Source organism: Micropterus salmoides, unplaced genomic scaffold (assembly GCF_014851395.1).
Source record: "Micropterus salmoides isolate LMB-PRFRI ecotype aquatic unplaced genomic scaffold, ASM1485139v1 Ms_hic_scaffold_9, whole genome shotgun sequence".
In the NCBI taxonomy this organism is placed as follows: domain Eukaryota; kingdom Metazoa; phylum Chordata; class Actinopteri; order Centrarchiformes; family Centrarchidae; genus Micropterus; species Micropterus salmoides.
Window position 1 is genome coordinate 6337716 of NW_024044681.1, and position 27576 is coordinate 6365291.

The 27576-nt window shown below is 41.4% G+C and overlaps 3 protein-coding genes across 3 annotated transcripts; 2 read left to right on the forward strand and 1 right to left on the reverse strand.

Annotated features, from left to right (window-relative positions):
• Positions 1–1388: 1388 nt before the first annotated feature.
• Positions 1389–6692, forward strand: LOC119895490 (olfactory receptor 10J4-like). Its single transcript, XM_038708641.1, has 4 exons — positions 1389–1395; positions 1773–1963; positions 2076–2744; positions 6378–6692. Exons 1-4 carry the CDS (start codon positions 1389–1391, stop codon positions 6540–6542), a joined length of 1032 nt encoding a protein of 343 aa, XP_038564569.1. The 3' UTR covers positions 6543–6692.
• A 12281-nt stretch (positions 6693–18973) lies between these two features.
• LOC119895491 (olfactory receptor 10J4-like) lies at positions 18974–21966 on the forward strand. The gene is made up of 4 exons (XM_038708642.1): positions 18974–19001; positions 19282–19472; positions 19585–20247; positions 21669–21966. The coding sequence occupies exons 1-4, from the start codon at positions 18974–18976 to the stop codon at positions 21831–21833; spliced, it is 1047 nt and encodes a 348-aa protein (XP_038564570.1). The 3' UTR covers positions 21834–21966.
• Positions 21967–25563: 3597 nt separating this feature from the next.
• Positions 25564–26526, reverse strand: LOC119895492 (olfactory receptor 52Z1-like). The gene has a single exon (XM_038708644.1). The coding sequence runs from the start codon at positions 26524–26526 to the stop codon at positions 25564–25566; it is 963 nt and encodes a 320-aa protein (XP_038564572.1).
• Positions 26527–27576: the final 1050 nt, after the last annotated feature.

Below are 27576 nucleotides of genomic sequence, written 5' to 3' on the forward strand. Positions count from 1 at the left end.
TATTGATCCATGTTTCCAGATTTCCAACTCTGTGCGTTTCAGTCTGTTTTTCATGGGCCCATTTTCACAGAGTCGCTATCACAGAGTTGTTGCCAATAATGAATCATCTTGCAGTTCCAGGACAGTTACAGGACATCTTGCCTCTTTTGAAAATGGAGGAATTTCATGATAAGGGTACATAGTTTTGAAGAAGCTTTTTCCACTCCGATCCGGTGTGCAAGTTCAATGTCGGGTTCCTCGATTTGGACTTTCAGATGTTCTGTCAGTATTGATGCCAAGTAAGCTTTCATCTTTTGGCCTTTGATTCACTCTGGTAGATTGTGCAGGTGAAGATTATGTCTTTAAGATTTATTTTCAGCTAGGTCACGGTTTTCAAGTACTTTGGTAAGTTGTGACTCAAGTGCTTTATCTTTTGTTCCTGATCCCTTAGTTTTATGGCTTGATCGTGAACATCAGAGGCAATTGCCTCGTCAGTTGAAGCGATTGTTTTCACCATCTGATTAACTTTATCCGTGAGGAAGTCAATTTTCCCAGTTTACATAAATAGGTTGTTACCTTGCTTGTAAAACTTCTTGCATCATAGTTTGCAATTTCTCCATATCCTTAGAAGGCAAAGTGGTCATTGCACATATGTTCAGTCTATTGTTCAAGTGGAAATTGCTGGTATCTGGGTAAACCACAGTTTAGATTTCTCTCTCTTATGCCGGTGAAGTCGATTTTGTTGTATTTTTCGTTACAAGAAATAAATCTAACATTTAACAGATGAAGTGCTGAGTAAGAGCCACAAGCTGCTACTCTGTCCTGTTCACCATCTGGCCTGTGAGCTAATATCCATAAATGTTTTCAGTGGTGTATAAAGACATTATATAATGAACCGTTGTGTTTACACCGCAAGTCCTCTTACACGGACGTCACCATGTTGCACCGCCATGTTTCTATAGTAGCCCAAATGGTCGAACAGCTCTACAGAGCGTGTTTCATCACTACTTTGAATACATACAAAGAAGAAGCAGAAGTAGTAGTTGTAGTGGTTGTCTGGTTTGGTAGAAGAAGAGAAGTGAAATTTGGACAAATGGAGGACCATACGTATTATTTAGCACAAGACCCGAAAGAGTGTGTCGGCTTCTCCTGTGCGCTTGCAAAGAAAGGGGTGAGCAGTGACGGTTGCAATTTGCGTCCCTCACCACTACATACTACTGAAACCTGCACAAGTATAATTTCTAATTTTTCGCCTTAAAAAACGCTCATGGTGGTTAGTCTCTGATTTGTTAATGCTAAGTGCTAACTTGTCAACAATCACAACCATTCATGCCGAACAATGAGTTTAACATTTTAAAGGTTCGCTGTAGCGCATCAACCTTTTTTTAATGTCCAGCCTCATTCCGGATATGAGGAGTCAGTTCACAAAAAGCGACTTTGACAAGCAACTTAATGCACATGGTGTCACATGAAAGACACCAAAGCTTCTCCCTACTTTGTCTCCACCAAGATTAGCATGCAGGTGATGGAACAGGTAAGTGTCACATAGAACCCAGAGAACCCAATATAGAGAGTGCAGAGAAGAGTACCAGCAGCCTTTGAGAAGTGCCAGTACCCAAGAAAAAGTCTTGGTACGCCAAAGAGTAAAATCTAGAAGTGCCGGTACTGTGAACATGTGTGCACCGGCCCACTTCAAGCACTGGACTGAGGTAAAACTTAAAGTTGAACCATGACCAATAACACTCCTCTCTGTCTGTGAAATAATGACTCTTCTCTCACGTCACTCTCTCCAGATTCATACCTGCCCTTGTCAACCAATCACAGGTCCAGCTCTGTTAACAGCACCTGGGAGCCTGATGGCGTCACTTTCTTCATCATCCAGGGCCTCGCTAACCTTGGTAAGAAGGAAAGGATAATCCTTTTTGTCATCCTGCTGCTGGGTTACATCATCATCCTGGGAGGAAACAGCATGATCATTTATGTGGTACAGAACACTGCTCTCCATTTAGTTATGGCAATTTTAGCGTTATTAACTTAGTCAGACTAAGATGGAATGATTAATATCGTAATCACTGCCACTGTTTTATCTCACACAGGCGATGACTGATCCGAAGCTCAACTCTCCCATGTATTTCTTCCTCTACAACCTCTCCTTTGTGGACATACTCTACACCACCACCACCATCCCCAAAATGCTGTCTGGCTTCCTGACAGACATGAATACCATTTCCGTCGTGGGTTGCTTCCTTCAGATGCATTTCGTCATACAGCTAGGGGTTACTGAAAAAGCCATCCTGACTGTAATGGCGTACGACCGCTACGTTGCCATCTGCAACCCTCTGCGCTATGCCGCCATCATGACCCGGTCCATCCAGCTGCTCCTCATCGCAGGAGCCTGGGGCTTTAGCATATTCTGCACATTGCCAGCCACCTCCATGAGCTTGCAACGGCCTTACTGCGGCCCCAACGTGGTGAAGAATGGCTGGTGCGACCCATCATCTGTCAGGCGGCTGGTGTGTGCTGACACCTCTGTGGATAACATTGTGTCCTTGTCCTTGTCCTGGGCCATATTAGCCCTACTGACCACAGGAGTTCTCATCCTCACCTCATATGTCCTGATTGGTCTTTCCATGTTGAAGATGGGTGTTGCTCAGAGGCTGAAGGCCTTTGGGACGTGTGCCACTCACCTAACTGTGGTGTCCATCGCTTACAGCTCGGCCTCATGTGTATACATCTCCTACCGGGTGGTAAACTTCTCATCAGAGGTACAAGATCAATTATTCAGCTGTAATAGTTACCTTTGTGTTAGTACATGTATAAAGAAACACTAGCAAAGGTTCTTTTGTGACCTGGAAGCAGCAGTGTAACAAAAAATAAACTAGACTAGGTCCACTTAAATTGTGTTTGCAAAGCTTTTAGCCACATCCTGTGGCTGTAAAGTTGCTGAGTTATCAGGTAGGCCTAGATGTTTCAGTTTTTATCATGTACCCTACATATTGAATTTCTGTTACCATAAACCGCAGACAGTTTGTTGCATTGGAGGACCATGACACCGAACACAAAAGCTTGACCTACCATAGAGATACCAGATGGTTCAGCTTGAGCAAATTGCCTGTGGAAAAGTGTGGAACTTGAATATTCAGGTACAGGAGTTTTGTGAGATGAGAAGAACTTCCTCACTCCTTAATTAATTTGCATGATGAGCAACTCATCCACTTCCACCACAAGCAACTCCATCTCCTGTAGAAGACCACGAGATGTGATTGAGAGCTTTGGAAACAAAGTAGGTCGACCACTCTAGCAGTCTGAAGGTTGGGCCACCACTGGTACGGACTGAAATAGGTCAACAACTATAGTATGGATTGCCTTTAAATTTCGTTCAGATATCCAGGATGCCCAGACCATGTTGTGGTTTTGATATCCCCACCATATCAAATGTTGGCATGAAAAAACACTAAAGACAAATGGTAAACATGGTGAACATTATACATGCTAAACACCAGCATGTTAGCATGCTCATGTTAGCATTACGCTTAAAATTCCACTGTGTCTAAGTATAGCCTCACAGAGAAGCATGACTGAACACTTTCACATCAACCTTGGTCCGGACATTCAGACTTTTCAGTTTGATCTGAACCAAAGTTACAGAATTACAGTGAAAACTTTCCCCGGACCACAGTCTGGACCAAACAAATGAAATGTGGTCAAGTCAAGTCAATTTAAGTTATATAGCACATTTCAGTATGTATGTGTACTGATGAGAGAAGGAGAAGCAGAAATATAAAAACATCAAAATAAAAATATATAAAAACAGATGACACAAAAACAATTAAAACAGAAATATATAATCAATCAATGAAAATAATAGACGATAGATAAGACCAGAAGACCAGAAGATAAGACCATACATAAAACACAGTAAAAGGTGGACAAAAGAGGTAGTCTCTGTCAGTACATTTCTAGTGTGAAAGCATTTTTTGGATGGTTCGGACTTTCAGGTTATTTACAGGAAGTTCGGTGGTTCCCGTGTAAAATGAAAACAAACAAATTCATGAAGAAATGCAGTGAAATAAGGACACAATCATAAATCTCCTATGAAAGAAAATTGTCACCAGCTCTTTGGTATCTCCTTAAACGGAGGTACAGAAGGATTGTTTTCTTGTCTTCTCTTTGCCTTCCAGAGAAGATATAGTTTTTGCACAATGAAGACATTTGGCAAATTTGAAATATCCTCGAGTTAAGTTGGTGCTGAAGGTAGTAATTCCATAAGAATAACAACAATATAGTGGGAAGGATATGCATCTGTTCATCCCCCATTTATTCACTCTTGTCAAAGCTAACTGCAGAACTGTTTACAAACCAATCAAAGTCAAGTGTAGGGAGATGCAGCCCACATAGATGATGACTACAGGACACAAATATGTCATGTAAAGTTCTTTGGTGCTCTTGCATAATTGCTGTGTGAAACCAAACCAAAACTAACCGAATGTATCAAACCGTAAACTTTGGTTCGGACCTTAGTGCGGACTTTCAGGTGTGAAGCTCCCCCTTAGTCTTGTTGTCAAAAGTAAACGTTTTGCTAATGCATGCTAATAGAAGCTGCATTGTTTATTATGCATTACAAAACAGTTCAGACAGAACAACAAAACATACTGATAATTTTCCTGTTCTTAGTAGAGGTGCTCTGGGGGTGGTGCAAAAAGAGAACATGTGTAGTCAAACTAGTCAAAGCATGCATATTTCAGTACATTCATACTCGTCACCCCTATTTGTTTTTCCTGTAAATCTCCTGTATTTTAGAACTGTTTTTAAAAATCCTTCTGGGTGTAGCCTATTTGAAATATTTACTACGTTTCTCTCTGGTAAAGCAGGTGGCAGTATGTAGGTGTAACCAAAAATTTGACTCGCAATCACTTAAACAGCACACGCCAATAAAATGAAAAGAAGAGCGGTTGAAGAAGAACAGCAGTGCGAGGGTTCAAAGATAGATGACCATGATACGGATGGGGTGCCTACCAGAAAAGCAAACATTTTGTGCAAGTATCTCACCAGATGGGAGGAATTATTTTCACTCACAGTACCTCTCCCATCCATTTACCAATTGTCTCACTTAACAAGTAACTGTCAGGATGGTCGGGTGTCGAGGTAGGAACAGAGGGAAGGACACTGATGCAGTCACTTCAGATGCAGTATGGAATTTATTAACAAATATAAACAGGCTTACAAGCTATGATGAGGAGGTCAAACTCAGGCTGACATCCAACACCGGCATAATCCAAAGCGGGGTGAACACAAAGACAGGCAGGGAGCACTCAACATCGGATACAGAAACAACAAAGACTAAACAGAACCGAAGGCTTAAATACTGAACAATACAGAACAACAGACACCAGGCAGGCAGGGTAATCAAGCACAGCTGAGCTACATCAGGGCAATCAGGGCAGACACAGACAAGAAGCAGAGACAAGGAACAGAGGCCGATAATTACAGTAAAGACACTAAACAAATGCAAAACAGAACATAATCCAGGACATGACCAAACAAACCAATACAGAAATCACAAAACCCCAACCAGAAAACCAAAATCATAGCCAGCCCAGTCAAGAACAAAACAGGAAATAATATAGAAGCTCATACTATGACATAACCAAAACAGTAACCTCTCATCACAATTGAAGCATAATGTGTAGGTGATATCTATATCTGATGATGATGATGATGATATATATGTCATCATCCGGTGCCGGAGGAACTTTCGTATTCAATGTCGGTGAAATTTCCTTTCCTTTTTCTTTGATCCTCCATTGATAGGGCTACAAGTTAACAAAACAGCGGAAGATAGTTTACAACGTAACCAAGCAATGCATGCTGCTAGGCAACAGCTATAGTTCTGTGTACATGAACGTGCACCACTAAGACCAGGCGCAGTTAAGCCCAGGTTTAAGTTTGGTTGGTGCAACCTGCTCCTGGTCAACCGTAAATTTCACAAGAATCTGGCCATGGTCTTCAAGATAATTTGTCAACCAAATTGTTTTTTGGGATATTTACTGTAATGGTCATGGAGTCCCAACTACCCAATGACCCAACTAGGTCCATGATTGTTTTGGGACCATAAGTGTCAAGGCAAAATTGCTGAAGATCTGAAATGAAAAAGAATGCTCCCAAATTGCAGTTGCATCCATCATTGAGACTGTGTTGTAATCTGCCCTGACTCCTTGGATTTATCTAGATGATAATGATGAATATCCACACCAAATTAAATGTAAATGTTTGTCTTGTTGATGCTACATTGCCATTTGGGGATCACCAGAAGGATCTGCTGCTAGCGGGGACAAATGCCAAAAATCCACATTGAACTGTGCATGTTCAATAAAGCTTCACATTTTATTCTGTTTTAGGTTCGCATCATTGTGGCTGTGCTGTTCACCGCTCTAACTCCTTTACTAAACCCGATGATCTACAGTCTGAGGAACAAGGAACTGCGAGAGTCAATCAGAAGAACTATGCACAGGTTCAGAATTGCTACTGTGTTACGCACGAAGGATGTCAACACAGGGTCCTGACTGGGAAACCTGCCAACTCAACATCCAGGGGTCCTGTAGATACTGTCTTGCACAAACATTTATTTGGAAATAAGGCTTTATTGATCAGTCTTTTTAGAATTGTATATTGTGTGTTTGTTCAGTTGTCTATAAACAAATCTTAGGACTTTTAATGATTTTATTCACATTAAAGTAGTCTATGAACCTTTTAAATAAATAAGTTAATCATCATCCCTTTTCGTTGGAAAGCTGTTTTGACCTGATATGATGGATGGACCAATATAAAAATAAATTAATGTTTTTTTCCCCCCTACTACTGTGTGAATACCGTATGTCTCAGAAGTAATTTGTACAATGCTTTGCTGTTTACAACTTATGCTTATCCTAATAGCATTAACCCACTCTCTGTCACGATTGAGGGTGAGTGCAAAGCAGGTGAGAGACACAGACACAGACACAGGAGCGGAGAGGCAGTTCAGGGACTTTAATACAAACAAAAGCAGGATATCAGGATTAAAGGCAGTTGAGGAATCCACAGTCCAACAGACCAAGCAGCAGAGCAACAGGCAGGACACTCCACACAAGACACGACAGAGCGTATACACGCTACAATGACCAGACAGGGACTAAACAGAAACACCAAACATATACACAGGGACTAATAAGCAGGGTGGGAGCAGCACAGGTGACAGGAATCAGGACTAAGGATACAGGCAGTCAGAGAGACAGCAGGGGAAAACAGAGAGACAGGCAGGCAGAGGGATTACTGGGGGAACAGAAAGACAGGCAGACAGAATAGATAGAAACAGAATAAGACAAGAACTTAGGATGGCACAGATCCAAACAGGAACAGAACTGAAACAAGCAGACTGAACACTGAACACAAGGCACAGGCAACTGACACAAGAAAAGAAACACTGGAACACAGAACAGACTAAAAACTAATCATACAGATAGACTACAACGTAACAGGGAAAACAGACTGAACTAAGAACATAACACAGAGCCGACATGGGCAAAATAACAACAAACACAGAAGTACACAGACCAAGAGTAAACACTAAGACATGAACTCAGACACAGAACTAAAAGGGTTAAACCTAAGATACAAGACAGCACAGATGCTAAGTGAGCAAACACTGAACATGCAAATGAACCATGGAACAAACAAGGCTATACAGAAAACACAAGGCAAGGAACAAAATGAAAAAACTGAAAACATGGACCAACTGCTAAACTGCTAAAGTTTAAACAGGACAGCAACAGGGAGTCTAACGCAAGGTGTTAGCAACAAAACCAACAGAGATCAAACTAATAACCAGAGCAGCTAAGGACGAAGATAACAGGACAACACAGACAAACTCAGATAAACTCCACAACAGACTAAGATAACTGAACAAAAGAGATAAGCACAGAATGATAATAACCAAACAGACAACAAATCAGGCCGGTAGACTGGACGCAGGACAACAGACAGGACCGAACCCCAAACAGACTATGTAAAAGATACTCAACTGACCAAGAACTCACAGAGCGCTAAACTTAACATAGCCTACAGGCAGAATGTGACACTCTCACAACACATCAAATATGGCAGCTGGGTCAGTGGCTGTACGCTTCAAACTGTGTGGAGACATCAGCTGGTTGGAATGGATATGTGTAAATAAAAATATTTAATGATTAAATCAACTGTTTAGTCAGGATAACTTTCATCAAAGACTGACTGACTGAATTATATTTGGCAGTATGGCTCTGTTCTGGGATCTCCCTGCCTACATGGAAAGCCATGAGTCGGGGAGAGCAGCTCCCTGCCCTTCCACATGCCTATGTGGAAAAGTCTTAAGGTAGGGAGAGCACCTCCCTGTCCATCCATGTGCATACATGGAAAGCCCGAGGGAGAGAGTCGCAGTAAAGAACCCCTGTACAGAACAGAGCAGGCAGGCAATTTACATGTTTAATCAGATACTAGATGGGCACTGAAGCATGGTGTTAAACGGGCCTGGGGCTGAAGACCGTTTATTATCAGGATGCAGCCTCTGCTGCTTTGTGTCGCCTCGCGCACACAAACACATACATGTGAGCTCACATGCAGGAACAGTGGCGAGCACAGAGACAGGTCGTGGACACGTTGAAGTGAAGGTAACTCCAAGCCACTGCAGTATGTGCAACAAAACCTTAAGAGTAAAAGACAACTTTGTCAATACATCCATTAAACGAGCATAACATGTAGAAGGAGTCAATTGATCCGCTCTGACCACGTCTCTCATCTTCTGTGTTATTAAAAGCCCACCGCGCCAACACTAGCTTGGCAAAGCTAGATGTACAACAAGCTAAATGAAAGATGTCTGTAGACTAAATGTTAAGCTTAGATTGCCATCAATCTGCACATTGTTACCTGCACTGAATCACACAGACACAGATGGAACGAGGACAGGAGCTAGCTGCCTGAACTGCGTCTGTGTGGCTCTATCCGCTCTATATTTGATTTTTACTTATCGGATCGATAATTTTGTGCATCCCTATCAGATACAGCCTGAAGAGTAGGCTACGGCAGTTTAAATAGGCGCCTTGTCTGGAATTTGCCAATGAATGCTAAGAGAGTAATCAGCTGAGCTGTCAGCTGACGTGCTGACAGTGTATGCTGGAATGAGTGGAGCTTGACTTTGTTGCCTGCCTGAACTAACGCTATGCTTGATTTTTGGGAAACTCAACAAAGTGTATTGTTATAGGCTAATGTCAGGCTTCTGGGAAAGAATGATGAACAAGGCAAAACCATTGTTGGAGACAAGAGGCACCCTCTTGCCCCTTCATTCAAACTGCTGCCATCTGGGCGACGATATTGCCTCCCTCTATGTACCAAAAATAGATCTAAATCTTAATTTGTGCCTCAAGCAATTAGTTAATTTAATCGGTAGTAAGGTGCGGGGTATGGGAAATTATATGTTAGGTGTTATGTGTATTAGTTGTGCGTTTACCAGTATGTTTGAAGGTTCTCTCTGTAGGCGTATGATATCATGCCTACTTGATTGTTCTGCAAATTAATTTACCAGGGGGACAAATAAGGAGATAGCTTGATTGATTGATTGATTGATGATTTGATCAATCAGAGAAACAGCCTTTTTTCTTGAATTGCAGCACTCGCGCAATCTTCTTCTCACGAGCTGTCTGTTGATGAGGCTGAATGTATTTCTGATCGATACACCCGACTCCGCCGACATCACTGCTGTTGCACACTTCAGTCTGGCTAAAACTCGCAGAGTCCTCTATGAGCCTCCAGTATTTCTCTTTCAGCTTCAGGATCTTGGAATTATCTAGCTTGGTGACAGTCTGGTCAGACAGGACGGAAATCACAGCTCACTTCTGCACCACTAGGCGGCCAAGCATGTCAAAAACAGAATTCCATAGAGTCTTGGAGGAGTGGCAGTGCCATTTGCCGTTCATTTTCTTGCAGGGCTTTGGTAGCAACAGTGTTATGGTTAGTGGCTCACAAGCCTGCCAGCCCCCAAAATTACCTTTCTTGAGGTAGACGTTAAATCTGTTGTTGATGGCAAGCAGAAATGTATATGCGAAGCAAGCCACCGAGCAGTGTGTTGTGTTACTTTTTAGTCATTACGCTTTAAAAAAGTAATAATATTACTTTACTTATTACTGGGTATTTACAGTAACTAGTTATGTAGGGGGGTATCTATTACTAGCCTCCACCAAGCCCCTTCCTAAAAAGTAATGGACAACCTGTTTAGTCAGCTCATTTGAAATGAATCCACTTTTACTGGAACAATAATTAACCAAGTCAACAATCTCCCAAACTGAAAACATTGCAGCCTCTCAAACCAGATGATTCTATACAGGCTATGGATATATAAAAAAACAAGAAAACAAAGGACTTTCATGTAGCATATTTATGAGACAAAGAAGTAGTTTGTTTGTTTTATGAAATATAATGTTTTTCTGCATATGCATTTATCAGATCAGTATTACGTTGCTTAATGCCACTCTCTTCCAACCAGTGCATGCATCACTGGCAGTAGCGGCTTCCAGGTGAATGTCTTTCTACAAGTTTTGCTGTGTTACTTCAGCAGATGCTTCAATAAATTACATTTTTTGTTGTTGAAAGCTTTTTGCTGGTCACACAAAGTTTACAATGGACGACAATGTTCTTTGTATCTTAGACTGTGACACAATAATTGCAATAATTCCAGCTGTGGAAAGGACGTCTCCCTCATTCTCCATTCTTCCTTTTTGGCTGGTAACCGACTTGAACAACAGAAGGTCCGGCTTCTTGACATGATGAGTCGAGACCTAAGACCTAAGAGACCCAGTACCTAAAGTGGGAGCCCAACACTGACACCCTCATCAATAAGGTCCAGCAGAGGATGTACTTCCTGCACCGGCTCAGGAAGCTCAACCTGACTAAGGAACTGCTGATCCACTTCTACACAGCACATCATCCAGTCTGTCTTCTGAATGTCCATCACTGTCTGGTTTGGTTCTGCCACCAACATGGACAGGAGCAGACTACAACGGACGGTCAGGACTCGCCAAAACCAACAGACTCAGGAACAGTTTCTTCCCACAAGCCATCACTCTGATGACTCTCCTGTGCAATAACCCAGTAACTCTGTCTTTAATCAGCCACCTGTTTACTGGTTACAACTTATTATTTATTCATCATTCTCCATTTCAGAGCTGTCCATACTGTTCATATTTTTATATTTTCCTATTGCATATACTGTATAAAAAATCCACATACCTCAAGTACATAACACCTGCACATAATTTATTCCAGCACCTTTTGCACTATGCTCCTGTGTACATGTGTACATGTATGCATGTATGTATGTATGTATGTGAAGGTGCACCTGTATATCTCATCCACCTCCGAAATGTATAATAATGATAATAATTTACTCCTGCATCCTTTGCACTCAGTACTGTAGCCTGTGTCTGATCTTATTATTGTATTATTGTAAAAGTAAGCACATCATGAGCAATGTACAATCCTGAGTCAAATTCCTCGCTTGTGTACACATACCTGGCAATAAAACTGATTCTGAATCTGCCCCTGACCTGCAGAGCAGTCAAAGATGGTGCATTCTGGTAATGATGTAATGCAGTGTTACTTGGATTACTAATTGTAATACTACAGTAATCTGATGGGGTCATTTGCTGCGCTTAATAAAACATTTAGACCCACATGTAGTAACTACGGGTGTCGTGGCTTAGCAAAGGATCAATTGCAGACAAATAGCACTGACCACTTTAGTTTATCATAAATGCGTCTACAATTATTTTCTGCATTTTTTGACAGCGGATCAGTTTGAAATATTGCAGCGAGTAATGCAACAACAGGGAGCAGCCATAATGAGCTGATAGATGGAGAGCTGCTGGCGACAGGCTGCCCACCGAGGTAACCCACTTCCTGCTGTTTGCAGACTCATGCTGGGTGCAGCATAAAAATCACATCACAGTTGCTCTCAGAATGATGGAAAAGGCCAATTACTTTCTTTGAATCTTTGACTTTGAACGCTGGGACTCAGACTAACTGTTGTAGTCCGAGATTTGCTTAAAGAATTAACACCAGGTTTGGTCCTCACAACGCACGCACCCACGCACACACACATATACACACTAGCAATTAAAGAAAGGTAAGAGACAATTATGTTGCTGTCTGTTGTTGTTTATAGCCACAGAGGTAACTAAAAATAGGTCCCTTTGGTATTCTTTAGCCTGTGTTCAATTAAATTTTTTAATGATAGGGTCTGATGTAACTTTGTGTAATTAATGGTGCTTGGTCTCACTATAATCTCCATTATGATCAGAAAAAAGGTCAGTTGCTCTTGAAAAGGCTAAATGTGGACCTAAGATGAAGTTCTGCCTTTATCTGATGAAACCTGGCTGAGCAGCGCAAAGACTGATTCACATATTCAGGTAAGATTATGATGTCTTACTTTTCAAACCATGTTCTAGACTTTTAAAAATGCAAACATGAAGAAGTGGTGTTGTGTGTGTGTTTTTAGGATTTTCTTTTCTTTTGGTGCTGTCAGATCGAACTTGTGCACAGACGAAGTCTTATACAAAGCTTTTCATTTTTGCAGTGGAAATTATTCTGCACTTGGTGTCAGATGACAGCAAGTTTGTCTACATCCTCCCTTTTGTTCATCTGTCTGTCTGCTGAGGAGAGATGGAGCTTTTGCCGTTTCTTATTTCACCTAAAATCCCCAGAGGTCTGTGAGTGTTTCATTCAGTGCTGGTGATTGTGTTGAGTACTGTTTTTATGATGTCTGTGCAATGAAACTTCACAGCGTGATATATTATACATGGATCAGAAATGTCTCTGTCAGTTGTAAGCACGGGAACACTATGTTTTGTTTTACATTAAAAGGACATGTGTAGTCATGATATTACAGTTAGTCTTGATCTGCTTTCCTTTGGAAAACGTTTTTTAGTTCATTTTTATCACAGCAGTAGAAACTTCCCAGTCATTGAACGCAAGGACACATTACAGCACTCGTTTTATTTGCAAAAAGGCTTAATAATAACTGCTCTCATATTACAGTGCTGTACACGTAAGCAACATTTATGAGTCTTGTTTGCATATCTAATATGGTAAATAAATTACTCTGATTTGTAAGTTTTACACACAGACAGTATTATTTCTACGTGACTAGAGAGTGAAAGAAGCATCTACACTTAAGCTATAAATTGACTTCAATTCATGCTTTCACACAGATTTCCTGCAGACTGTGAGTCATATACACGTGTTCTTTGTTGACATTGGTTTTACTTCTTTGTTGTTTTTTTTACATATTGGCCCACTGCTGAATATGTAAAAAAAAAATAATAATATTAATTTTATTGCAAAATTAACCATGATATTGTTTTTCTTGTTTTCTGACTATATTAAAACCCAATATGTTTAAAATTATTCAAGTGTTAAATCTTCCCCCAGTTAAGTTAACAAAATAAATACATTAATATAAAGTGCTAATAACACCAAATAAGAAAATATTATATGGGGTTATATGGGTGAACATTTGTTTGACAAAAAGCCAATCTCAGATCTACTTATGTTCGATGTGTGCCTGTATAAAGAGATTTAGACCTCTCCAACTGTTATGAAACTACAATAACAGATTTAAAATTTACTTCTTACAAACAACCAATTTGGAAAACATTTTTGCACAAAATGAGGACTGTAGATATTGGCCTCCATCCCTTACAGTGTAAAATAATAATAATAATTATCTTTATTTGTAGAGCACTTTTCAAAAACAAGTTATAAAATGCTTTAGTGAAAAACCATTAGACTCTTTCAATAGCCAGTCTGTTCAGGAGGAATGATTACAGCAAGCAAAACCTGTTTCAGTGTAGGGGAGACCGGGTATGATTGGAACATGGGGAGAATTGTAACACCACCGATTCTACAAGTTCAGGATAAGACAGGAGTCATGTGATAATTTCAGTATTTACCTACTTCCTCCCAGATCACGCATGGAAACATGCATGTTCAGAATATATAGAATTTTTTTTTATTTGAGGTAAGAAAGTAAATATTTGGACCAAGACTATATTTTGTTCAGTATCTATACTATTCCAAATTATATGACTTATATTAGATTTAAATGTATGTAAATGTATGTATGTGCGGTTCTAGACCAGTTTTATTAAGGGGGCCAGGCTGGGGCCAGTTATTTTGTCAGAGGGGCCCATTCAATCCGGGACAAAAGAGACAAAGGCAATGTTCAAGCTTTCAAAATGTCTTATTTAGTATAATGCAATGTTTTAGTGACTTACAGTTATTTGTTTCAGTAACAGGATCTTTTCTGTAACTTAGTTATAGTTTTATTAAATACATTATACAAAAAAAAAATTCCTGTTAACTTTAGCTCAAGTTACAGTACAGTCTTTGATGCAACACTTCTTTGTAAGGCTTAATGAACAGTATAAGCTCTGTTGTACTAGACTTTCTCTGGATCCCAGTTTGTATTTTGTATCCCAATATAACTTTTGCTAGGAAACAACAAACTTCTCCACATTCATCCCTGTTATTATACCTGATGGGAAGTATACACAAAATTAAATACTTAGGCCATCATCTGTGCGTTATAAAGGGGGGGTACATATTTTGGCAGACTGCATGTCCAGCCTGGTAGGACCAGTAGGCTACCGTTATCGCTTTTTGCGTATGAAAAGTGCTGTTTAAATGCAATACATTATTAAACTGTTAAGATGATTATTTACCCTTTAAGGAGGGGGACGATTACTTCAGTTGTACTACTTTTGTTGTCAGATCTATTAGATTATGTGCTTGGCCATATGGAGGTTGCTTCGGGGCTGATGTGGCCCGCACCCGCCAATCTAATGGGGCTACTGTACACTTTTCCTTAAGCAGGGGGGCCATAGGAGATTCGAAGGGGCACTGGCCCCTGTTGCCCCCCCCACAAAACCACCACAGTCTCCAGGGTAATCTACACTAATGTTACCGTTTAAGTAAGTTTATTGTAGCAGACAAATGTACATACACAGACATGCATATACACAAACACACATACAAGTCAATAAGAGGAAAATGTGATTGTATAATGGCCTTGTTTAAGTTTCAGTGTTGTCTGACCTGTTTCTCACATGTTGCTCCTAACATTCATACGGACAAATAGGTGAGACAAAGCATTTAGCAGCGGTAATAGCTGAGACCTTGCTCAGTCTCATTTCTTTCTCCTCTTAAGAGAGGAAAATGAGCACTACTTACAGGTGCTCTGAAGCAATTGCTCTGAGCTTCATTTGAATCCCAGGCCTGCTGGTCAAAGGGAATAATCTCTGCCACTGCAGCATCCAGCTACAGTAAATACTGGACAATTGTCTTTAACTACAGAACAATGTTCCTTAACTAGAAATACCATATCTACCATAAAAATCCTCAAAATTCTAGTAAGTGTATAAAAGTATTCATAATAAATGTAATCAAAGTTGAAACTGCTCAATATTACATTATAGCATGTCAGTTCTTGGTGCATTCAATAAATTCATCTCTAAATATCATGTCAAAGTGGTTGGTGTTGTAGTAATGCTGGCTGTGACAATCTTATTAATAAATTGGAAAACATGAAATTTGACAGTGAATTGTTTTCAATGACAAATGTTTATTTTTCTAAACAGCAATAAATACAATATGGGATTTGAAATGTAGGGGAGTAAAAGTATAAAGCTCCCTAAAATGGAAATACTGCAAGTGCAAGTATAGTACCTCAACATTTGATTTAAGCACAGGTGTCATTTACACAGGGGACGCTGGGGACAAATGAAAATGTTTTGAGAAAGGTTTATTTGCACAATAAAATGTGATGCAATTTAAATAAATAAATAAATGTGTATTTACCAAAAATTGCAGCTGATAGTTGCATTATATTTTGTTATATTTTTTTTGTTTCGTGTCCCTTTATGTAAAAAAAGAAACTGTAAATTGGAGCAGAAAATGTCTCCAGAATGCAGGAAATTAAATGTTTAATGCTCCAATTTTCTGGGAGAGGAAACCCAGACCCCCGTTCTTCTAAATAGTGTTAAAAATCTTCTCATCATGTTCTTGTGAATTGTCACGTCTCGTTACACCCCTTATCTGAGCCCTTATGTACTTTTCCACCCCTCGTGGGGTCACACACTTAACACATCTTGGAGCTTTTTTTCTGATCCATATTCAGGAAACTTATATTACACTTAGTTAAGATCATTTTGAGATCTCTTATTTTGATCAGAGTTCGGCACAGATGAGCTATTTGCTCCTAAGGTTACTATGAGAAAACTGAGATCTCTGGTTTTGAGTAAGATATAAATTAAATTATATGTGGTTGTTTCTGTGAGTTGAATTTGAGACATTAGTCTCACCTTTGTATAAAAAGTAGATCAACTGTGTCTAGTAGAAATTAAAGAAACAACTCTGAGATCTCTTCTTGATTTATTTCTATCTTGTGGGAAGAAACTGTTCCTGAGTCTGTTGGTTTTGGCGTACAGTGCTCTGTGGCGCCTGCCAGAGGGGAGGAGCTGGAACAGGTTGTGTCCGGGGTGAGATGGATCTACAGTGATGTTTCCTGCCCGTTTCCTGACTGAAATGTATAAGTCCTGAATGGAGGGCAGGTTAGCACCGATGATCTTTTCTGCAGTCCTGACATTCCATTGTAGTCTGCTCCTGTCCTTTTTGGTGGCAGATCCAAACCAGACAGTGATGGAGGTGCAGAGAACAGACTGGATGATGGCTGTGTAGAACTGGATCAGCAGCTCCTTAGGCAGGTTGAGCTTCCTGACCTGGCGCAGGAAGTACGTCCTGTGCTAGGCCTTCTTGATGATGGTGTCCGTGTTGGGCTCCTGGGATATAGTGGAACCCAGAAACCTGAAGGATTCCACAGCAGACACAGGGCTGTTGACTATGGTGGGGGGGTGGGGTGGGGCTCCTCCTGAAGTCCATGATCATATCCACAGTTTTTTGCGTGTTAAGCTCCAGGTTGTTCTGACCGCACCTGAGAGCCAGCTGATCAACCTTCCGTCTGTAGGCTGACTCGTCACCGTCCCGGATGAGGCCGGTGACTGTTGTGTCATCAGCAAACTTCCATGGCTGAGGTTTGCTCTGTTGAAGTCCCCGAAAACACTGAGCGGGGAGTCTGGACGTTTTTTCACGCAGGAGTTTTCCCCGTTTCTTCTGGTCGCCGTTTACATTCCACCTCAAGCCTTTGTTCGTGAGGTGTTACTACACCTGGCCGACCAGAATAAACGGGGAAAACTCCTGCGGTGAATAAAAAGGTTTACAGTTTATGAATAATGTCTCTAAGTGAGGACTGCATGATTTCTTCAACACTGTGACATCTGTACACCAACCTTTGTTTATGTAGAGACAGAGCCCACGTCCCCTTGTTTTTCCCGTTAGCTCTGCACGGAAGAGATTAAATCCTGGCTGGTACAGTGCGCACCACACCCTGAGAGAGACCTAAGCTTTACCTAAATAAGTCTCTCAGTGGCCAGGCCCAAAGGTGGTGGTGCATAGCTCCTGATTGGCCCTCCTGCCTGGGAGAGGGCATCCTCATTCCACGGAAGTTCCCACAGCTGGACCGACAGCAGACGCTGTAGGCACAGGAACCACAATGAGCCTGTGCGCTCTGGAGCCACCTGGATTGCCGATAGATTCTCTTCCTGCACGCAGTCCATGAAGAAGAAGAAAAACAGACCAGAGGAGAAGCATACAGCATACCCACAGCGGAGTGTGCATTCTCACAAGCGGCTAACAGATCCGCCCCCACCTTGCCGAATCTGCTCTAGATCTGAGCAACCAGTTCTGGATGTAGGCCCCATTTTTCTTGACGGGGCCCTCACCTCGACATGATTTCCACCCCTCTGTTCATTACACCAGGGATGTACTCCACTGTGATGGAGTGCAGGTGTGTTTGCACCCAGTGTAGCAGCTGCCTGCCAAACTTAACAGCTGCGCCGAATGCACACGCCCATGGTGATTTAAATAAGGCACCACAGTGTCTTGCTGTCTGTGCCAATAAGCACACGTTGATTCCGCAAAAGACTGGTGATGATGCTGGACCACTTTCCATACCGTGAGCAGCTCCAGCACAATTATGTGGAAAGGCTGGCCACTGGCGCCTTTTCTGACTTACTGGGTCAATGTGCAGGTAAATGAACCACCGCTGAAGCCTCCCCCATGGGTACCACCATGTGGGCAGCTGACATCAACCCCAGCAGCTTCATGATTGACAGGGCTGTCACCATAGTGACCACAAAAGTGATGCAGTGGAGCAGGGTTGTCAGTGCGCTCACTCCGGCGGTGGATTGGACAAGAGCAGGACACGCTGGGAGTCCTGTTGCCGCACCGCTGCACTGGGGGAGCAGGTGGAGGGGCTGGTTGGGTTGCTGAAGCAGAAGGGGGAGGAATGGCATAGGGGGCCACATCGGCACATGCCGAAGGGTGCCAAAGACCAAAGACAAATGAGGAAGAAGCTAGAGTGAGAAGTTCCAGATAAGCACTGGGCCCCGGGCTTAGGATCCTTCTCCTCCACGAGCGCGAGATGGAAGGAGAAGAGCTGTCCAACTCCTGCTCCTCCTGCAACAGGAATTCCAGAGCTTCATCCTGCAAGTGTGTGGGCTTCCACACCTCCTTGTCCTGTGCATTAAAGTTATCCACCCTCTGCTGCTCCCCCTCCAGGGATAGGACACCACAGTAGAGGCAGCTTCCCTCTGGTGTGAGCACCAGGCCGGTGTGCTGGGTGAAGAACACCACACAAGATGTGTCAGACGCGGCACAGCCATACAGGGTCAGCGTCTTCTCGCCCGGCTTTTGCCAACTTCTTGCTGAAGGCCATATCTTTAGAAAATTTACTTTAGAATGCTTGTAAGTAAATGAATGTAAGGGCTCAAGGCCACACACAGTATGAGACCGTTCTTCAGTGCTTTGCATGTGCATGATGGATAAACCCACTAGCGAAGGCCATAGTTGGCGAAGCCTATACAAAATAGAACCTACTTCATGCATCTCTGTTGCTTGCATCACTGTGCTAAGCTCCTCCCACCAAACATCGTAAGGCAGCAAAAGGAGCCTGTTACCCTGCGAAACCTCCCTACAAGGCGAGCAATCTGTTTTTACATCTGTATGAATATTGTTGATGGAAATATGAAGAGACCGAGGTAAAATTCAATGTTTGACTATGACCTATAACACTCCTCTCTGTCTGTAAAACACTGACTCTTCTCTCATGTCACTCTCTTTCTCCAGATTCATATCTGCCCTTGTCAACCAATCACAGGTCCAGCTCTGTTAACAGCACCTGGGAGCCTGATGGCGTCACTTTCTTCATCATCCAGGGCCTCACTAACCTTGGTAAGGAGGAAAGGATAATCCTTTTTGTCACCCTGCTGCTGGGTTACATCATCATCCTGGGAGGAAACAGCATGATCATTTATGTGGTACAGAACACTGCTCTCCATTTAGTTATGGCAATTTTAGCGTTATTAACTCAGTCAGACTAAGATGGAATGATTAATATCGTAATCACTGCCACTGTTTTATCTCACACAGGCGATGACTGATCCGAAGCTCAACTCTCCCATGTATTTCTTCCTCTACAACCTCTCCTTTGTGGACATACTCTACACCACCACCACCATCCCCAAAATGCTGTCTGGCTTCCTGACAGACATGAATACCATTTCCGTCGTGGGTTGCTTCCTCCAGATGCATTTCGTCATACAGCTAGCGGTTACTGAAAAAGCCATCCTGACTGTAATGGCGTATGACCGCTACGTTGCCATCTGCAACCCTCTGCGCTATGCCGCCATCATGACCCGGCCCGTCCAGCTGCTCCTCATCGCAGGAGCCTGGGGCTTCAGCATATTCTGCACATTGCCAGCCACCTCCATGAGCTGGCAGCGGCCTTACTGCGGCCCCAACGTGGTGAAGAATGGCTGGTGCGACCTGTCGTCTGTCAGGCGGCTGGTGTGTGCTGACACCTCTGTGGATAATATTGTGTCCCTTTCCTTTGCTGTATTGGCCCTACTGACCACAGGAGTTCTCATCCTCACCTCCTATGTCCTGATTGGTCTTTCCATGTTGAAGATGGGTGTTGCTCAGAGGCTGAAGGCCTTCGGTACATGTGCCACTCACCTAACTGTGGTGTCTATCACTTACAGCTCGGCCTCATGTGTATACATCTCCTACCGAGTGGGAAACTTTTCATCAGAGGTATGAGATTAATCATTCAGCTGTAATAGTAATACTTGTTGGAAGCAGCAGTGTGACAAAAGAAAATTGGACTTTGTGCGCGTAAATTGTGTTTCCAAAGCTTTCATCCAAAACAGTTTGTTGCATTGGAGGACCATGATGCCTAACACGCAAAACTGAGATTCAGGAGTTTTGCATGATGAAGGGAAATTCCTTAGCCCATATTTAAGTAGCATGATGAGCAACTGAACCACTTCCACCTCAAGTGCTAACTCGGTCTAATATAGAAGGCCATGAGATGTGGTTGAAAGCTTTGGAAACATGAAGTAAGTCAACTCAATTTTCCACTCTAGCAGTGTGGCTATATAGATAGAAATGTCGCTCTGATATGGTTGGGCAACCACTTTGGTACTGACTTAAATATGTCTGTACCAACTGTTAGATGGATTGCCTTTGGTTCAGATATCCAGGGTGTATCCTAATAACTTTGCTGAGCCCCTGACTGTTCCTGAGGTTGACATTTGTGGTTTTGAGAAATGTCTCCACAACTATTGAATGGATTGCCACGAAGTTTGGTTCAGACATTTATGTTCCCATCAGTATGAATAATACTAATTCACTAACATGTTAGCAATATGAGCATGTTAGCATGCTTGTGTTAGCATTTAAGCTTATAGCAACACTGCACCTAAGTACAGCATCACAGAGATGCTAGCATGTCTATAAACACTTACTGTCTTATTGTCAAAAGTCAAAATTTTGCTAATGCAAGCTAATAGAACCTCCATTGTTTAAAACACCCACAAGACGTCTGCGTTCAGACAGAACAAAAAACATACTGATGATTTTCCTATTCTTAGAGCAGTGGAGCTCTGAGGGTGGTGCAAAAAGAGAAGTCCTCTGGAGAGTCTGTTATGTCAATCTGGCCTGTAGATCTGTTTCCAATAATAGGTAGGCTACCATTCTTAAACCTCATTGCTAGCAGGGAATGCACAAGATAGAAAAGGTCAGGAGGTTGCAAAAAATGTGGGATTGATCCTCTGATGAACACAAATATCCACAGTGAATTCCCCAGGAATCTGACTATTTGATCTTCAAGATAACTTGTCAACTAAATTGTTGAATGAGGGGAGATTTTCTCAAATGGTCTTGGGGTCAACAAAAGTATTATGAACCAAGTAGATCCAAGTGTTGAGGCATTCTACACTACTCTGCCTTGACTCTTTGGATTTATCCCGATGATGAGGATGAAAATCCAGACCAAATGAAATGTTTGTCTTGTTGATGCTACATGGTCATTTGGTGACCATAAGAACTCATAGCAAATTTGATAGAAATCCGAAACAGCCAATAATTAGCCCACATGACCTGTGGGGAGAAATGCCAAAAATTCACAATGAGCTTTCCATGTTCAATAAAGCTTTAAATTTTTTTTGTTTTAGGTCCGGATCATTGTGGCTGTGTTGTGCGCCGCTCTAACTCCTTTCCTAAATCCAATGATCTACAGTCTGAGGAACAAGGAACTGCGAGAGTCCATCAGAAGGACTCTGAGCAGGTTCAGACCTGCTGCTGTGTTACGCATGAAGGATGTCAACACCTTGTCCTGACTGGGAAAGAAAACCTGCCACTCTGCTAATTGGACACTGTCAAAGAGGCGAGAGTAAAGGCAATTGAACATCCAGGGGTCTTAATGTCCTAGTTAATGAGCCTTTTAATTTAATATATATATCAACAGTCCTTTTTCATTGGAACACTGCTTCTACCAGACATGATGGATGGACCAATATTAAAATAAATATTTTTTCCCCCCAAAACACTGTGTAAATATGTCTCAGAACTTATTTCTCCAATGTTTTGCTGTTTACAACTTCTGCTTTATTCAAAAATGTCCTAATAGCATCAGCCCACTCTCACAATACGTCAAACACAGCAGCTGGGTCAGAGGTTGTACTCTTCGAACTGTAATGTCATAGTCCCCCCCTCTAGCCTAATTTCTGGATGCTCCCCTCGCTTAATGTTCCATCAAAGTCAGGTGACGTAGTTTACAAGTACATGTAAGACTAAGAATAGTCAGGGGGGTGGTCGGGGTGGTTTATAGCACTTTCAACTATAAGACCAGTCTTTGTTTTCTCTGTGAAACCAGTAGTCAGTTTTGACTCTATTTTCAACTTAAGTAAGTAGGTTACGTAAGTACATAATATAAGTTAGTTACATAAGTACGTACTTATTTTATTCAAAACCATGATCTTTTCCTGAACTGCAACCATTTCACAAATATACATGTTTATATTACGTAGATGGTATAAAATCAGAATCACCTCCATGCAGCTCTCAGTCGTTCCAACCAATCCGCACTGTCAACCACTTTGAATGGTTTCATATGGGACAGACACCAGTTTTCGGATAAATCTTAAGGTATAATGTGATTTGATTACTACCCTGACTCTTACAGATGATAGCATTTCTTCTGGGGAGTCGGGGAAGCAGTATTATCTGTTTTTGTGTTTAATTTTGGAGGGAAGAGGTGTAACATATACACAGTAACAGCAGACTATAATGTGCATTGATTACTACATTAACTGTACTTACAGCAGTGCTTTTTTTTCTTTGGAGGGAAAGAGAGACAGCATTAACACCTATTTCCTACCATTACCTGTTGAAATGCAACTGCAGAGATGGTTAGGCTACTGAGTGAATTACAATCCATATAATTACTGCATGGTAATTTATTTTAAAATGGCTAGTGCAGGGGTTCTTCACCTTTCTGGCAGTCCGACCCCTTTCTGAAGTTGAAAATATTTCTTCTTTGGCGTTTTATAGCGGCTGGCATTACCGCCACCTACTGGATTAAACAGTGCCAAATATTTACAGTGTCCACCCAAAGTGATTCCAGTAGTCCGTCAGGGGGTCCCGACCCCCAGGTTAAGAACTACCGGGCTAGTGTAACGTTACCCCTTTATCCTTCCCTAAACACAGGCTAAACTACACCTCAGAACACACACAAATACATGCATAGAATGTGCTGTATATGCAGAATATATATAATTAGTCTACTGTATATCATATGTCCTAATGTACTGTTGTGTTAAGACACATTCACGGTGGCTATGTCTACGTCTTACCATCTATGCAGCCAAGCTTTCAACCACGTTGATGAGATGCAGTAAATGGATACATTTCATATTCTCAATGACTACAATAATACAACACGCTACACTGTTTTCTTTTATTCTTTTCACTTCTTATATTAATTCATTTTTATGAATTGTGGCATGATCTGCACAAAGTACAGTATTTTTAGCAGTTTTGTCTTTTTTGTGTCCAATTTAGTAAGTCGTATAAACAATACTGTTTTAACTGTTGTCTATAGTCATGTGACTATGATCCTGTGATGCTTGAAATGCTGCTGTGTTATTTATCATCTGGTGCTACTAAAATTGGCTAGGTCAATGTTGCTAACAACAACACGTCCATGTTGTTTTCCAACTTGACGTTTTGTGTGGCAAATGAAATGCATCCAACTCAGGTTTTCTTGTTTTTTAATGGATATGACGTCGATCCGAGTCCTGAACGCCGACTTCGGAGGTAGATGGAACGCAGCATATTTGTCATGCTCTCCACCTCTGCATAGCCTCTCTCTCCCTGTGCTATGCCAGTGCATATAACCTGCTGAGTCAGTCTGTGTTTCTAACTACTTTGTAGATATCTGCCTGTTGAATCCTGCCTAACAGTATTTCTCCTCTCCCTGTCCTGTCTTTGCCCCTCAGCTCTGGATCCCTGATTGGCTCTGCAAAGCCTTGTAATAAAGACACCTTTCAAATCATAGCTCCAGCCTCCTGTCTGTCTGTGTCTCGCTTTATGGGTTCATTAGCTCTGCCACAACACTGTTGTACACTGTTAACTGTGCAATAAAAAAACATGAACCTTGACTTTACCAACTTGCCATAAAAAAATATCAGATTTTGACTCTTGACAAGTCTTAGAGAAGTTATTAATATACCAGCCTACAAGAACTTATGGAGGCTGACTTTCTTCTTTAGATGTACAAGTTGTAGCCTCAGTCTTTCTAGCTTCACCAGTGTTACCTTGTGGATGTAACCTGTCTCAAGCCATCAAGTTTTTAAACTGGTAAGGCACATAGCCAAATAGGCAGGATGTTCTGGCCTGCCTTATCTGTAGCGAGGTGCGGGATATGTGTATCAGTATGTCTGTTGTACGATGAAATGCCGACGTGATTTTGCTGCAAACTAATTTCCTCACAGGGATAATAAAGATTGATTGAAAAAATAGTCAGACAACTTCATTTGATGTACAAATATTGTCTTTTTATTACTATACACATATTTAACCCATTGCAGGACAATAACCTGTAGAAGTACAGTAACCCTTTCTTTCTTTGAAAAATATATAGTGGACACACATTCATATTGTAATACTATGGTATAAAGAGCCATACAACTCAGACTCAAATACTATCACTATGGACTCCCTTCAAGCACTAACAAGTAAATATCAGTTCTCAGAGTTTATTCAGTTTGTTGAAATACTTAATACATACTTAGCATAAAATAATAGTATAAGACTTGTTTAAATCTTCATAGTTAACTTTTTATGAACCTGGAGCCAGATCCAAAACAGAGCCAGCTACTAGAACCCAATTGTAGCTCGAAAGAGCAGATATTTTATTGGGTATCTTTGTGCAAACGGTTTAGGCAGGTGTGGAAAAAGGGCTGTAAAGTGGGAATGCTTTCAACAATAGACATGTTAATAGATAATATTTATCAATTAGTAAAATACAAAGTGAGTGACAAGAAGAAAAATGTAAATCAAATATCCTGCCGTCAAATAGCATCAATTCTTCAAAGTACACTTGCAGAAAGTCAGAGATTTTGTAGTCATATTGTCAAACAGGTGCCAATGATCACCAATTCAATATGTAGGTTGAAAAATACTAATTAAGTGAAACATAAACAGCTGTGTAGGAGGAATAGAACTTTTACTAAAAATAGTTTACTGTCAGAGTCATACATCATGGCAATGGTAGTTATGCTGCATCAGCAAGGTCTCTCCAATGCAGACGTTTCAAGGCAAACAGAGGTTTCCAGATGTGCTGTCCAAGCTCTTTTGAAGAAGCACAATGAAACATTTAATTCTTAAATTAATAATCTATTGATGTCTATTTTTGAAAGCATTCTTACTTAACACCACTTTATCCACACCTGAAACGTTTGCAAAGTACTGTATATTAAATACACTAAATATATGTATATATATACATATACATATTCCCTGGTACTTTTGTACCGTCATAGAGTTTATTAGCCATTTCTTCTACATTTAATTCTGCATTGACATTTTATTTCTTTCTTTCATTTTATTCCTGTTAAATATAATCATCATTTTTTCTCTGACTGCTTTGATTTGCAGTCCGTAGATAACAGCGTTCATGGAAGGAGGGACCACAATGAACAAGAGGGATGCCAGCTTCCTTTCATCTGATAAGTTCTCAAAACGATGGAGGATGATGATGATGTTGCCTGACAGTAGCAGGATGAGGTACACAGCCAGGTGGGTGGCGCAGGTCTGCAGCGCTTTGCTGTTCACAGTCTTGTTCTTACTATTGAAACACACCATGGCGATCCTCAGGTAGGTGAGGGTGACGCTGCACAGGGAGCAGGCCATCGTGCCCATGGCAGTGCCGAGGCCGTAGATGTGGTTGATGAGAATGTTTTCACACGACAGCTTAAACAAGGAGGCGTTGTCACAAAAAGGGGCGCTTACCAAGCGCCTGCAGCGTGACAGGCGGGCGCTGAGGCCGATGAGGATTACAATCAAAAAGAAAGCTGTTCCCCAGGCCCCCACTGACAGCATCACCACCATCCTGTTGGTCATAATGGTGGCGTATCGCAGAGGGTTGCAGATGGCCATGTAGCGATCAAAGGCCATGATCATGAGCACTGTGTGAGAGGCACCTGCATAAAAGTGACCACAGAAGGCCTGAATGACACACTCATAATAATAGATGTACCGCTCTGTGACTGGAGTAAAAAGATCACTCAGTACACGAGGAATGATGGCCGTGGCCCCGAAAACATCATTAATGCTCATGTTGCAGAAGAGCAGATACATGGGCTCGTGGAGGCTCCTCTCCATGAAGATCAGAACTACCAGGCTGATGTTAGAAACCATGATGAAGATGTAGATGAGGAGGAGGAGGACGAATGCGGGAATAGAGAAGTCAGGGCTGACCTTCAACCCCTCCAGCTGTAGAACATCCATGCTGAAAGTTTGGTTCTCCATGCTGCAGGGGGGTCCTGGAGAGGAGCACAGACAGAGAATTCAGTCAGCACTGTGTTCGTTATTAAAACCTGATCTCTCAAAGTGATGGTGTTACGTATGATTGCTTGTGAGCTGGTAAATAAATACAGCTTTGATATAACGAGCAAAAAGTTAGAAAAATGCAAAACGAAATGACACGAGTAAAGGGTTTACTCTAAGTATCCTGCAGGCACTCAAACAGAAGCTTATTATTCGATCTGAATATGGGAAAATAAAGAAGTAAACAGCTCATTGGTATATCTAGATACTGTAGCTGTCCCATGAAAAACTTATTTTGTATTTATCAAAAAAGGACACATGATTTTCTGGCTGCTGAAACATTATAGAATATGTGTCTAAATGTGAAAAAGAGCGGCACTGAAATCTAACCAACTTCTTGGAGATAATTTGAGTTTTTTTCTTCCAAAGCAGACATTTAGGAGTTTAATATAAATGTTTTTCATCTTTGCTGTGCGTGTGTGAACTGATATACAGTATGTGCCCATGTTTCCAGTTTTCAGACAAATCTAAAAGTTGTCACTGTAAAAAAGTCGAATAACTCCAGAAAGAGAAAAAGCGTGCCCTGTCTTAACACCATCATTTTATTTCTGTCTGACACTGTTGTTGACGGTTATCATTGTTGTGTGTACGCTAACCAGCTGCTGGGTCTATCATGAGCCCCATGTGCATGTACAGAAAAAAAATATAACATTTGGACGTCTTAAAAAACTCTAACAATAAAGTCACATTATGAGCATTAAAAGTCTTGTCTCTGAAACCAGAGTCTTGAGTATTTCACTGCACACATTTAAAGAAAACTACCTCTAATACAGATCAGACTGCACCTGGTTCTGTGAACGCCAAATTAAAATCCTAAAATCACACTGTATCTCAAAGTTTGCTTCTTTCCCGTTTCCTGAACAGCTTGTAAACATACGCACAGTATCACAGACAAGTTATATTATCAGTTAAATCAAATCAACCATGCTCAGTCTGACATGCTGTTGGTAAAAATAATCACTACTTCATGTA

What these genes read in the sequence shown, in the direction of transcription:
- LOC119895490 (XM_038708641.1), top strand. An exon ending in ACAGCATGATCATTTATGTG is followed by an intron (nt 1,964 to 2,075) that starts GTACAGAACACT and finishes TATCTCACACAG; the next exon opens with GCGATGACTGATCCGAAGCT. An exon ending in TGGTAAACTTCTCATCAGAG is followed by an intron (nt 2,745 to 6,377) that starts GTACAAGATCAA and finishes ATTCTGTTTTAG; the next exon opens with GTTCGCATCATTGTGGCTGT.
- LOC119895491 (XM_038708642.1), top strand. Translation starts at nt 18,974, where the DNA reads ATGGATAAACCCACTAGCGAAGGCCATA. An exon ending in ACAGCATGATCATTTATGTG is followed by an intron (nt 19,473 to 19,584) that starts GTACAGAACACT and finishes TATCTCACACAG; the next exon opens with GCGATGACTGATCCGAAGCT. An exon ending in TGGGAAACTTTTCATCAGAG is followed by an intron (nt 20,248 to 21,668) that starts GTATGAGATTAA and finishes TTTTTGTTTTAG; the next exon opens with GTCCGGATCATTGTGGCTGT.
- LOC119895492 (XM_038708644.1), bottom strand. Translation starts at nt 26,526, where the DNA reads ATGGAGAACCAAACTTTCAGCATGGATGTTCTACAGCTGGAGGGGTTG.